The following is a 14,662-nucleotide window of genomic DNA, read 5'->3' on the forward strand; positions in this document are numbered from 1 at the left end:
GTTGTGCGTGAAAATCCCAGTGACTGAGCAGTTTGTGAAATACTCAGACCGGTCCATCTGGCACCAACAACCATGCCACGCTCAACATTGCTTAAATCTCCTTTCTTTCCCATTCTGACATTCAGTTTGGAGTTCAGGAGATTGTCTTGACCAGGACCACACCCCTAAATGCATTAAAGCAACCGCCATGTGATTGGTTGATTAGATTATTGCATTAATGAGAAATTGAACAGGTGTTCTGCATTGAACAGGTGTTCCTAATAATCATATATATATATATATATATATATATATATATATCCTATAAATATATATATATATATATATATCACTGATGTGGGACCAGTGTGTGAGTCTTTCTATAGCAGCTCTCTAAGGCAACCATACAGTGGTAGAAGAAATTCAGGGACACATGACGGTTACTGTAGTAATATTTAATAAATAATAAATGCCTACCAGCACATGGTGTTAATCTAGTGCATGTGAATAATTTTGATAGGGCTTTTATTCTCGATTAATCGATTAGTTGATGGATCTATAAAATGCCAGAAACTAGTGGAAAGATGTTGATCATTGTTTCCTTAAGCCCGAGATGACGTCCTTAAATGCATTATTTTGTCCTCAACTCAGATATTCAGTGTGTTGTCACAGAGGAGTGAAGAAACTAGAAATATATTCAAATTTAAGAAGTTGCAATCAGAGAAGTTTAACTTTTTTTCATAAACAATTACCCCAACCGATAAATGGATTATCAAAATAGTAGGCGATTAATTTAATATTGCAGCTCTATTTGCATCCATGCTTTAGAGGTGCACAAGTTGACCTTTGACCCTTTGTCCTCAGAGTGCGGTTCCAGGCCCCAGTACTACACTCGTATCGTTGGAGGAAACATCTCCAAGCCGGGTCAGTTCCCCTGGCAGGTCAGCCTCCATTTCACTAGTGTTCACGTGTGCGGAGGCTCCATCATAGCGTCCCGCTGGGTCCTCACTGCTGCACACTGTGTGTATGGGTGAGTAACACGTGGAAACTCCAAGGCCAGACACAACAGGTGTACAAGGGAAGTCGTGCTGGGCCGGGCTACAGGGACACATAAGGCACATACAGGACAAGCACAGAACTCAAACACAATGAGTGAAAGAAGGAACATGAAACACAAAATCCTCTAGAAACTGAGAGTAAATGAAACTAAAGACCTCTCAGGTCATCTGGGACAGGTCTACTTTCTGTCCCCAGAGTCAGGACTAAATAGGGTGAAGCAGCTTTCAGTTTCTATGCTCCTCACATCTGGAATAAACTCCCAGAAACCTGCAGATCCGCTGCTACTCTGAGTTCTTTTAAATCAAGGCTGAAGACCTTTCTTTTTGATGCTGCCTTTCTTTAAATGACTGCTCATTTCTTTAAATTTCTTATGCTGCACTGTAACTTTTGTTCTTGTGTTTTATGTGTCCTAATGTTTCTATTTTGTTTTTAACTGTCCATTCATGTGTTTTATTAGTTTTTAATGCTTATGATTTTTAACTGTTTGTACTTGTGTTTTATCTGTTTAACTGATTTTGTGTAAAGCACTTTGAATTGCCCTGTTGCTGAAATGTGCTATACAAATAAAGCTGCCTTGCCTTGCCTTGCCTAAAGAAACACGGTCACATGGTCAAAAGGTTTAGGACAAGAGCCATAAGAGTGCTGGAAGAAAACCTTTACTGTAGCTTGAAGGATTCCCTTCCATATGCGGACATAAATATTGTTTCACTGTATCTTCTGCTGCGTGTTGTCAGGTTTGCAGACCCCTCCATGTGGGCGGTGCATGTGGGGCTGACGGAGCAGCCGGTCAACGGTGCTCAGTCTCTGGCTGTGGAGCAGATCATATACCACGCTCGCTACAAGCCCAAAAGACTGGACTACGACATTGCACTGATGAAACTGGCCACGCCACTTGCCTTCAATGGTATTGGTGCATGATTGATTTATGTTATTTTTGGTGGAAACTGCACACAAGTTTTTTGCGTACGGTCTGTCTGATACTCTGAGTGATGTAGTTAATTTAAGTATTCCTGTTTAGGCTTCGTCGAGCCCATCTGCCTGCCAAACTATGGGGAGGAGTTTGAGGAGGGCACTGTGTGCTGGATCTCCGGATGGGGATCAACTGAGGATGAAGGTGAGTCTAAACATGGAAAACAGATTATTTCTACTCTATTATTTCACCCACAGCTATTGTATATTCTAAATTGTATGTAATGTAATCATGTGTGGCCCTGCCCTCTCTGACACATACATGCTTATATCGACGTGTGTTTTCCAGGACAGACCAGTGTGGTTCTGCGCTCAGCCATGGTGCCGCTTCTCTCCACTAAGACCTGCAACCAGCCAGATGTTTACCAGGGCTTCATCAACTCCTGGATGATCTGTGCAGGATACCTGGAGGGAGGAACTGACTCCTGCCAGGTGCAGATTGTTTGGTTCAAGCAATACCAAGATTTACTGGCAGGAATCATGACGCAAAGCACTGATAGCTGTTTCCCACACAGACCTGCTGCTCTGTACCAAGAGCAGTCAAATGCAATAACAATTATATTACATCGTAATATAGTGTCAAATCATAACAGAAGTTATTTCAGGGCACTTTACAGGCAGGGTAGATCTAGATCCATCTATAGTTTACAGAGACCCAACAATTTCCCCAAGAACAAGCATTTGGTGTGTGTTTTCTTGTCATAATCTCTAATTTAGAAGAAAAGGCCTTTATGTATAAGAAAGCTGAAGAGATGAAAAGGGAGAGAAAAGGGGAATGACACATTGCAAAGGGCCGCAGGTCGGAGTCAAACCCGCAGCAGCTGTGTTGAGGAGTAAACCTCTATATATGTTTTTCTGATTAAACCCTGAGGACCCCAAGAGTGGATGTAATCTTGGATTCTCCAATACGTTATAAAGCTCTAGTGGCCTCAGCTGTTGTAATTACGGTCCTTGCAACATTATTTAACAGGTTTTCTAAAAGGAGCTAATTTGTAATGGGACATTGAAAAAAAAGGCTTCATTGAAAATTCTTATTGTGAACACAATCATTTACATTTTGCAAGGCCACTTAGTTGATTTTTTTTTAAGTCTGGAAGTTGCAAACCTCCCACATAGCTGATGGCATCTTTAATAAAAAGAACTTACGTCGTCATACTCAGATTCAAATTAGAATATGAGTCCGATACTGCTCCATTGACCTCAACAGTCCTCCTCCGAGAGACCTTAGTACAAATCTGCATATAAAGAGTTTTAGACCATGCCTTAGGCTAACCAGCTATGATGTGACTCATAAGCATACAACATATCATACTGAGTGACAAAAACAGAAAATCCAAAAAAAGTCAAAGGTACAAGACTGGGTACATATTTTCATTTTCAAGCAAAGGAACTACTCATCCCATAAACCACTGCGCACCACTGAATAATATAGTCAAAGACACAACTTCGAAAGAGCATCTTTAACAATTTCCAATCCAACTATGTTTTCCCTCCAAACATGGTGATTTAATATAGTGAATGTACAGTTATCAGCAGTTCTTTCAGTAGTAATCGTGTAATGATTGATATGACTCATACAGTATGAAGGCTACAATAGCCTAACATGAACAGAGAATGTCAACTAACGTTACCAACCTCCCTGCAAAATTCACCACAACTTAGTAGGTCTTGTCCCTCATGCTGGCCCTTACAAAACCCACAAGCTGACCCTCGGACACATTCAAGAACCTGACCCGATTTAAAATGGTTTTCACCCCTTTGGACACTCTTGTTCTCGTCCTTAAAAAAAAAACAGCATGGCAGCCAAGGAGATCATGATTGCACTGATAAGTCTACCGTCCAGAAACGCAACACAGGTTATTTTTTTCTTCTTCTTCTTCCTTTTATTAAAGATCGTACTGTAGACAGTAACATTACAGTACCCTACACAGTTTAGCAGCAAAGACTCTCACGGACTTTCGCGGGGTTTAACCAAACCGTTACATGAGCTCCACCCAGGGCGTAAGCAAGCATCCGCAAAGCGTATGGCGCCATTTTGTTGCCAACAAGCCATCACCTGCCATTAGCATTCCATTGACTGCCATTCATTTTGGCGTCACTCTGACAGCAAATAACTTTACATCTGAGGCTTTTAAAGCCTCTATTTGTCCGTTGTTTATTTCTAAAGAAAGAAAACAATGTTTAAAAGGCTCCATTACCTTGTATCTCACGTTATGACTCCGTAGCAGACGTTTTTATAAAAATAGGCTAACGATTGTGTCATAACCACGCGACTTACTGTCGCATAGTAAAGAAATTACCATATTGTACAGAATAAGCTCACAGGCAGTTTATACTCACATTAGCTGTTTCAATTTAATTACCAATGTTAACTAGCATGTTAGTTAGCAGTAATTAGCCTGTGTCTATGTTATCTCCTAACATATACCTACACTCTCCGTCTCTGCTGATTGGGAATGATTGAGATTTTTCTTGAACTTTCAGACACGTTGCCCACGTCACATCTACGTCTTCAAGCTCAGTTGGAGGCTGAGCGGTAACGCAACGACAATTTGATTGCCATTTTCTCTCTTTAGTCCCTCTCTACCTCGCTCGTCCACATACCGTCACGCGCACGCGGGTGCTCGTTGAGCCTCCGTTTCTGCCTTTTCCACCAGCTGGCAGTGTGAAATATAAATAAAACATTATATTATCATTTGGGTAGTTTCAGCACCCCTAAATTAGGCCTAACGACATCCCTAAGTGGTACTTTTACATTTACAGCTGAGACTTTAGCGGTTGAACAATTATTGTTTAAATTGACGAACATCATATTTGTAATCAATGGCTCAATTCAAATGGGATCAAAAAAGTATTCCCCGTTCACTCCTGTTAAATATTTTTTGAGGTCTTATCTTTCAAAAAAATCCCAAAACACACTGTAAAAAACATCTCCTCACTATCTGCTAGCTGCCTGTCCCCAGAACACACTGTAAAAAAACATCTCCTCACTATCTGCTAGTGCCTGTCCCGAGAACAACTGTAAAAAACTCACCTCACTATCGCTAGCTGCCTGTCCCAAGAACACACTGTAAAAAACACTCTCACTATCTGCTAGCTGCCTGTCCCGAGAACACACTGTAAAAAACATCTCCTCACTATCTGCTAGCTGCCTGTCCCCAGAACACACTGTAAAAAACATCTCCTCACTATCCACTAGCTGCCTGTCCCTAGAACACACTGTAAAAAACATCTCACTATCTGCTACTGCCTGTCCCCAGAACACACTGTAAAAAACATCTCCTCACTATCCACTAGCTCGCCTGTCCGAGAACACACTGTAAAAAACATCTCCTCACTATCCACTAGCTGCCTGTCGCCAGAACACACTGTAAAAACATCTCCTCACTATCCACTAGCTGCCTGTCCCGAGAACACACTGTAAAAAACATCTCCTCACTATCCACTTGCTGCCTGTCCCGAGACACACTGTAAAAAACGCTCCTCACTATCTGCTAGCTGCCTGTCCCGAGAACACACTGTAAAAAACATCTCCTCACTATCTGCTAGCTGCATGTCCCGAGAACACACTGTAAAAAAACATCTCCTCACTATCTGCTAGCTGCCTGTCCCCAGAAACACTGTAAAAAAACATCTCCTCACTATCTGCTAGCTGCCTGTCCCGACACACTGTAAAAAAACACTCCTCACTCCACTAGCTGCCTGTCCCCGAACACACTGTAAAAAAACATCTTACTATCTGCTAGCTGCCTGTCCCCGAACACACTGTAAAAAACATCCCTCACTATCCACTAGCTGCCTGTCCGAGAAACACTGTAAAAACAATCTCCTCACTATCTGCTAGCTGCCTGTCCCGAGAACACACTGTAAAAAACATATCCCTCCCTATCTGCTAGCTGCCTGTCCCGAGAACACACTGTAAAAAACATCTCACTATCTGCTAGCTGCCTGTCCCCAGAACACACTGTAAAAACATCTCCTCACTATCTGCACTGCCTGTCCCGAACAACACTGTAAAAAAACATCTCCTCACTATCTGCTAGCTGCCTGTCCCAAGAACACCACTGTAAAAAACATCTCCTATCGCTAGCTGCCTGTCCGAGAACACACTGTAAAAAAACACTCCACTATCTGCTAGCTGCCTGTCCCCAGAACACACTGTAAAGACATCTCCTCACTATCTGCTAGCTGCCTGTCCCGAAACACACTGTAAAAACATCTCCTCACTATCTGCTAGCTGCCTGTCCCGAGAACACACTGTAAAAAACATCTCCTCACTATCTGCTAGCTGCCTGTCCCCAGAACAAACACACTGTAAAAAACATCTCACTTCTGCTACTGCATGTCCCAAAACACACTGTAAACATATCCTTACTATCTGCTAGCTGCCTGTCCCCAGAACACACTGTAAAAAACATCTCCTTACTACTGCTAGCTGCCTGTCCCCAGAACACACTGTAAAAAACATCTCCTCACTATCCGCTAGCTGCCTGTCCCAGAACACACTGTAAAAAAACATCTCCTCACTATCTGCTAGCTGCCTGTCCCCAAACACACTGTAAAACATCTCCTCACTATCCGCTACTGCCTGTCCCGAGAACCACTGTAAAAAACATCTCCTTACTATCTGCTAGCTGCCTGTCCCGAGAACACACTGTAAAAAACTCTCCTCACTATCTGCTAGCTGCCTGTCCCCAGACACACGTAAAAACATCTCCTCACTATCTGCTAGCTGCCTGTCCCAGAACACACTGTAAAAAACATCTCCTCACTATCTGCTAGCTGCCTGTCCCGAGAACACACTGTAAAAAACATCTCCTCACTATCTGCAGCTGCCTGCCCCAGAACACACTGTAAAAACATCTCACTATCTGCTAGCTGCATGTCCCGAGAACACACTGTAAAAAACATCTCCTCACTATCTGCTAGCTGCCTGTCCCCAGAACACACTGTAAAAAAAACATCTCCTCACTATCTGCTAGCTGCCTGTCCCCTGAACACACTGTAAAAAACATCTCCTCACTATCCACTAGCTGCCTGTCCCCAGAACACACTGTAAAAAACATCCTCACTATCTGCTAGCTGCCTGTCCCCAGAACACACTGTAAAAAACATCTCCTCACTATCCACTAGCTGCCTGTCCCGAGAACACACTGTAAAAAACATCTCCTCACTATCCGCTAGCTGCCTGTCCCGAGAACACACTGTAAAAAACATCTCCTCACTATCTGCTACTGCCTGTCCCGAGAACACACTGAAAAAAATCTCCTCACTATCTGCTAGCTGCCTGTCCCGAGAACACACTGTAAAAACATCTCCTCACTATCTGCTAGCTGCATGTCCCGGAACAACACTGTAAAAAACATCTCCTCACTATCTGCTAGCTGCCTGTCCCAGAACACACTGTAAAAAAACATCTCCTCACTATCTGCTAGCTGCCTGTCCCCTGAACACACTGTAAAAACATCTCCTCACTACCACTACTGCCTGTCCCCAGAACACCCTGTAAAAAACATCTCCTCACTATCTGCTAGCTGCCTGTCCCCAGAACACCTGTAAAAAACATCTCACTACTCTTAGCTGCCTGTCCCCGACACACTGTAAAAAAAACTCTCTCACTATCTGCTAGCGGCCTGTCCCGAGAAACACACTGTAAAAAACCTCTCCTCACTTCTGCAGCTGCCTGTCCCGAACACACTGTAAAAAACATCTCCTCACATCCACTAGCTGCCTGTCCCTAGAACACACTGTAAAAAACATCTCACTATCTGCTAGCTGCCTGTCCCCAGAACACACTGTAAAAAACATCTCCTCACTATCCACTAGCTGCCTGTCCCGAGAACACACTGTAAAAACACTCTCCTCACTATCCCACGTCTGCCTGTCCCCAGAACACACTGTAAAAACACTCCTCACTATCCACTAGCTGCCTGTCCCGAGAACACACTGTAAAAACACTCCTCACTATCCACTTGCTGCCTGTCCCGAGAACACACTGTAAAAAAACATCTCCTCACTATCTGCATGTCCCCGCGAACACACTGTAAAAAACATCTCCTCACTATCTGCTAGCTGCCTGTCCCCAGAACACACTGTAAAAAAACTCTCACTATCTGCTAGCTGCCTGTCCCCTGAACACACTGTAAAAAAACATCTCCTAGCCACTAGCTGCCGGCCCCAAACCACACTGTAAAAATCTCACTACTGCTAGCTGCCTGTCCCCGAACACACTGTAAAAAACATCTCCTCACTATCCACTCTGCCTGTCCTGAAACACACTGTAAAAACATCCCTCACTATCTGCTAGCTGCCTGTCCGAGAACACACTGTAAAAAACATATCCTCACTATCTGCTAGCTGCCTGTCCCCAGAAACACCTGTAAAACATCTCACTATCTGCTAGCTGCCTGTCCCCAGAACACACGTAAAAAAAACTCTCTCACATATCTGCTAGCTGCCTGTCCCAGAACACACCTGTAAAAAACATCTCCTCACTATCTGCTAGCTGCCTGTCCCAGAACACACTGTAAAAAACATCTCACTATCTGCTAGCTGCCTGTCCCGAGAACACACGTAAAAACATCTCCTCACTATCTGCTAGCTGCCTGTCCCCAGAACACACTGTAAAAAACATCTCCTCACTACCACTAGCTGCCTGTCCCCGAAACACACTGTAAAAAAAATCTCACTATCTGCTAGCTGCCTGTCCCCAGAACACACTGTAAAACATCTCCTCACTATCCACTAGCTGCCTGTCCCGAGAACACACTGTAAAAAACATCTCCTACTATCCACTAGCTGCCTGTCCCCAACACACTGTAAAAAAACATCTCACTATCTGCTAGCTCCTGTCCCCTGAACACACTGTAAAAAACATCTCACTATCTGCTAGCTGCCTGTCCCCAAACACACTGAAAAACATCTCACTATCTGCTAGCTGCCTGTCCCCAGAACACACTGTAAAAAACATCTCACTATCTGCTAGCGCGCTGTCCCCAGAACACACTGTAAAAAACATCTCACTATCTGCTAGCTGCCTGTCCCAGAACCCACTGTAAAAAACTCTCCTCACTATCTGCTAGCTGCCTGTCCCGAGAACACACTGTAAAAAACATCTCCCCTATCTGCTAGCTGCCTGTCCCAAGAACACACTGTAAAAACACTCTCACTATCTGCTAGCTGCCTGTCCTCGAGAACACACTGTAAAAAACATCTCCTCACTATCTGCTAGCTGCCTGTCCCCAGAACACACTGTAAAAAACATCTCCTCACTATCCACTAGCTGCTTGTCCCGAGAACACACTGTAAAAAACATCTCCTCACTATCTGCTAGCTGCCTGTCCCCAGAACACACTGTAAAAAAACATCTCACTATCTGCTAGCTGCCTGTCCCCTGAACACACTGTAAAAAAACATCTCCTCACTAGCCACTAGCTGCCTGTCCCCAGAACACACTGTAAAAAAAATCTCACTATCTGCTAGCTGCCTGTCCCCAGAACACACTGTAAAAAACATCTCCTCACTATCCACTAGCTGCCTGTCCTGAGAACACACTGTAAAAAACATCTCCTCACTATCTGCTAGCTGCCTGTCCCGAGAACACACTGTAAAAAACATATCCTCACTATCTGCTAGCTGCCTGTCCCCAGAACACACTGTAAAAAACATCTCACTATCTGCTAGCTGCCTGTCCCCAGAACACACTGTAAAAAACATCTCCTCACTATCTGCTAGCTGCCTGTCCCGAGAACACACTGTAAAAAACATCTCCTCACTATCTGCTAGCTGCCTGTCCCAAGAACACACTGTAAAAAACATCTCACTATCTGCTAGCTGCCTGTCCCGAGAACACACTGTAAAAAACATCTCCTCACTATCTGCTAGCTGCCTGTCCCCAGAACACACTGTAAAAAACATCTCCTCACTATCCACTAGCTGCCTGTCCCCAGAACACACTGTAAAAAAAATCTCACTATCTGCTAGCTGCCTGTCCCCAGAACACACTGTAAAAACATCTCCTCACTATCCACTAGCTGCCTGTCCCGAGAACACACTGTAAAAAACATCTCCTCACTATCCACTAGCTGCCTGTCCCCAGAACACACTGTAAAAAAACATCTCACTATCTGCTAGCTGCCTGTCCCCTGAACACACTGTAAAAAACATCTCACTATCTGCAGCTGCCTGTCCCCAGAACACACTGTAAAAACACATCTCACTATCTGCTAGCTGCCTGTCCCCAGAACACACTGTAAAAAACATCTCACTATCTGCTAGCTGCCTGTCCCCAGAACACACTGTAAAAAACATCTCACTATATCTCTAGCTGCCGTCCCCAGAACACACTGTAAAAAACATCTCCTCACTATCTGCTGCTGCCTGTCCCAGAACCACTGTAAAAAACATCTCCTACTATCTGCTAGCTGCCTGTCCCAAACACACTGTAAAAACATCTCACTATCTGCTAGCTCCTGTCTCGAGAACACACTGTAAAAACATCTCCTCACTATCTGCTAGCTGCCTGTCCCCAGAACACACTGTAAAAAACATCTCCTCACTATCCACTAGCTGCTTGCCCCAGAACACACTGTAAAAAACATCTCACTATCTGCTAGCTGCCTGTCCCCAGAACACACTGTAAAACACTCTCCTCACTATCCACTAGCTGCCTGTCCCGAGAACACACTGTAAAAAACATCTCCTCACTATCCACTAGCTGCCTGTCCCCAGAACACACTGTAAAAAAACATCTCACTATCTGCTAGCTGCCTGTCCCCTGAACACACTGTAAAAAACATCTCACTATCTGCTAGCTGCCTGTCCCCAGAACACACTGTAAAAAACATCTCACTATCTGCTAGCTGCCTGTCCCCAGAACACACTGTAAAAAACATCTCACTATCTGCTAGCTGCCTGTCCCCAGAACACACTGTAAAAAACATCTCACTATCTGCTAGCTGCCTGTCCCCAGAACACACTGTAAAAAACATCTCCTTACTATCTGCTAGCTACTTGTCCCCAGAACACACTGTAAAAAACATCTCACTACCTGCTAGCTGCCTATCCCTTGAACACACTGTAAAATAAACGGGTGGGGGGTCAGTGCACAGAAGTGAGGGGGAGGGGACAAGATGAGGAGGAGGGAGGGGCGAGCTAGTCTCGTTTTATTTGAAAATACTTTGAACATTAACAAGAAGTAACGTCGCCCAACATCACGTAGAGCACCTTTAAGTGAGTTTCAGCTCATTGTTTATCTGTCCAACCCACAATTTTACTGTTCTGGTCCACTCTCATGACTCTCATAGTTGAGATTTTGCAATACCCCCCACAAGTCTTATTATGCCAACATGAAATGTAATTATTTACTCTGCCCTTTGCCTGCATGTCATCTGTTTATGAGTCTGACTTTTGACTGTTTTGTCCGTGTGTGTCCCCAGGGGGACAGTGGAGGTCCTCTGGCCTATGAGGACTCGTCTGGTTGGAAGCTGGTTGGTGCGACCAGCTGGGGAAATGGCTGTGCTTTGAGGAACAAGCCAGGTGTTTACACTCGCATTACACAGGCACTCAGCTGGATCCGCCAACAGATGGAGGTCAGTACATGACAAGCTGGGTCCTGTTTCAGGACGAGACCTACAAAGGTTTGGCCTTTGGAGAACCTAAGACTTGTAATGAACCAGATTCACCATATGGTCAGCATGTTTCTGAGTTTGGGATCAGTAAATACCGATGTTTAGACAAAGGAAGGCTGCATTTGTGAGAGCCTTGTTGACCCGTTATGACGCACTACAAAGTAGTTCCAATGACAGGGTTTACATTTTGACATTTCACAGTAGGAAAAGCCAAGATATGGGGGTGGCAATAGCTCAGTCTGTAGAGAGTTGGGTTGGGAATAGGAGGGTTGTTGGTTCACCTCATGGGCACTAACAGGTGCCCTTGAGCAAGGCACTTTAACCCCCCCGAATTACTCAGTGTGCTGGTCCAGCTGGCAGCCCACTCACTCTGACATTTTTCCATTTGTGCATGTATAGATCCTGAGCATGTTTATAGATTGATAGATATTTATTGATCTCAAGAAAAATGGAAAATTACGGTGTTACAGCAGCACACGTACATCAGTCACACAACACAGAAAATAAATATAAACCTGTGTGTAGTGATTACTGATATTACAGTATAAATTGTAATTTCCCCACTGGGGATCAATAAACGGTATACATTCTTATTATGTAAATAAAAATGAATTCTGGCTGAATTCCACTTAGCTTTCAGGGTCCTGGGGCTGGTTTCACAATTAGTATATCTTAAATCATTGTGTAGTGTAGAGCCGGTATTATTTTTGCTATTAGATTAGTCTTAAACCACAGAAATGCTTTACGAGGACCCATAGTTCCATTGTAACAAACAGTGACACTTGATGACCAGCAGCAAAAAAGAGGAAGAGGAGGTTCATAATTACTGGTTTGTTAGCAGTGCTGTGGAGCAATCAGTTGTTGGAAAACAGCTGTGAGGACATCGTCAGCCATTATCATTTGTCCAAAACCCTGAGTATAACGGATGAGCAGACCCAAACAGATTTTTTTTTTTCTTTTTTCAGCAGTAACCCAGAATGCAAATCTGCAGAATTTAGTGTACTGTTTATCTTCTTTGGGTGGAGATGTGTTTAAATCTGCAAATGATTCTGCTAAATTCTGCATCTTCAGTTTCCCTGTGGCTCTGCTGATAGCAGTAGCATTAGCCCTGCCACATAAGGAGCCACAGCACCTCCGCCCTGCCACATGTCATGTTGATTCTACTGGAAGTTGTTGTTGTTTACACTCATCTCTGAATTCTAACCTGTACTTACTCGGTCAGCTATGTTTTTAGTTATAAAATGTCCTTATGTTTGCAACCAGTGTTGGGATTAACGCGTTACAAAAGTAACGCAATTACAGTAATGTATTCCTTTTTGCTGTAACCCAGTAATTTATCGGATTACTAATTAAAAGTCGACAATAATATACTCGTTGCAATCTCAGTAAAGCGAGTTCCAACGCCTTTTAAAGCAACATTTAGTTTTTTTTATTTTTTTATAAAGAATTCACCAACACCGCGAAACATGTCGTCACAGGAAAAAAAGCCGTGGTTGTTATTTCCTGTTGCTGTATTCGACGGTTAAGATGACAGCAGAGACAGAAATATTTGCAAGGTGGATATTATTTTCAGGAGGTATTATGTTGCGTAACGGAACCAGAGACGGAACGGACAACATCTGTGTCCAACCGTCAGCGCGGATAGCAGTGTGTGCGAGCCGCTGACGGATAGCATTAGCATTAGCATGTCGGGAATTAATGTTGAGGCTTGCTACACATTGCTATGCATTTTATCAGCCGTGGAGAGTAACTCTGCCTGTAGTGGAACGGCTTCCAATGACGCGTGTCTTTTACGGTTCAATATTTAATATTACTACTAGTTTTACAAACTAGAAAGTGAACAATTTAAGCTTGACGAACATGTTTCTCATCTAGCGTCTCACGGTGATCTCAGTAGCCTGCTTCAAAATAAAAGCACTTCCTGTGACGGTGCGCAGTAAAATTAAAGTACTTTTAAACGAGGTTGTGTAGCTTTTCACGTATCAGCTGTAAATCAAGTACTGTAAATGATGTAATTAGTGCGTTTTAATCATACTATAATTGACATTTTACAACTATGCCCTACTTCAACACAACTGTAAGGTGCTTTTGAGTATTTTCATTTTCTCCTACTTGCCTAAATAGGCCAATGTTTTACTTATCTGCAGTATTTAATAGCTTTACTTTGCATATTCATATACATTTTACAAAATCTTATGAATGATATGAATAAATGTGAGACTTTATTTATTGGCTCGGTGGTGAAATTCACAAGCTAGCTGCCAAGTCAAACTTCCGCTGTTATTTTGGTGAAAGTAACTCAAAAGTAATGCAAAAGCAGTGTAACACATTACAATTCAGAGACAGTAATATTGTAATATAACTTATTACCCTCAATGACAATAACTAGTAATCTATAATGTATCTCATTTTGGAAGTAACTGCCCAACACTGTTTGCAACTGCAAATTAGTCCTACTTAAAATGGCCAAGAACTAGCAAGCTTTGTGCAATGGATGGATTTGGATGTCAATCTGAAGACCTGACTACTCCAAGTTTGATATGGTGCATACCACCACACCCGACTGAACACAACCCTGCAGTAAATATAAAGTGCTAAAAGTAGTAGTAGTGGTGGTTGAGAAAGGGTATTAAGGCACACTTTAACATGGTCATGAGGTTGTTCTGAATGAGGCATTCAGTGTCTTGAATACAGAATTTAAAGAATTTGAACAAAGCCTGCATGTTAACAGTCCCGTTTCTTCAGTTAAACCTTGACTAATTAACCACTGCATCGCAGCATCCAACACGGCTACCAACAGCTGGCACTAGAAGCATGGCCTAATTCCAGCTGTCTTTAGTGAAAGCTTTGAAATGTTACACTTGACACCAATTTCCTTTCACCATTTAGATTTAGTGATAGGAGTACATTGTTTCCATGTACTCTGCGGGTTACTTACGGCACATAGAATCTCTTACATGGAAACAAACTTCCACCACTATGAGATGAGTGAAAATGTATGGCAGGAGTTTGTTAGCAAACAGGTG

General features: G+C 43.2%; 1 protein-coding gene across 1 annotated transcript in view; it reads left to right on the plus strand.

Moving 5' to 3' along the window:
- tmprss3a (transmembrane serine protease 3a) overlaps positions 1-14,662 on the plus strand; it is a 28,690-nt gene that overhangs the window by 12,792 nt on the left and 1,236 nt on the right. The window contains exons 9-13 of the mRNA XM_032530386.1: positions 844-1,009; positions 1,773-1,942; positions 2,057-2,152; positions 2,297-2,439; positions 11,445-11,597. Coding sequence (XP_032386277.1) covers positions 844-1,009; positions 1,773-1,942; positions 2,057-2,152; positions 2,297-2,439; positions 11,445-11,597 — 728 coding nt within the window. The remainder of the gene's footprint in view (positions 1-843; positions 1,010-1,772; positions 1,943-2,056; positions 2,153-2,296; positions 2,440-11,444; positions 11,598-14,662) is intronic.

This window comes from Etheostoma spectabile, chromosome 11 (assembly GCF_008692095.1).
Source record: "Etheostoma spectabile isolate EspeVRDwgs_2016 chromosome 11, UIUC_Espe_1.0, whole genome shotgun sequence".
NCBI lineage: Eukaryota > Metazoa > Chordata > Actinopteri > Perciformes > Percidae > Etheostoma > Etheostoma spectabile.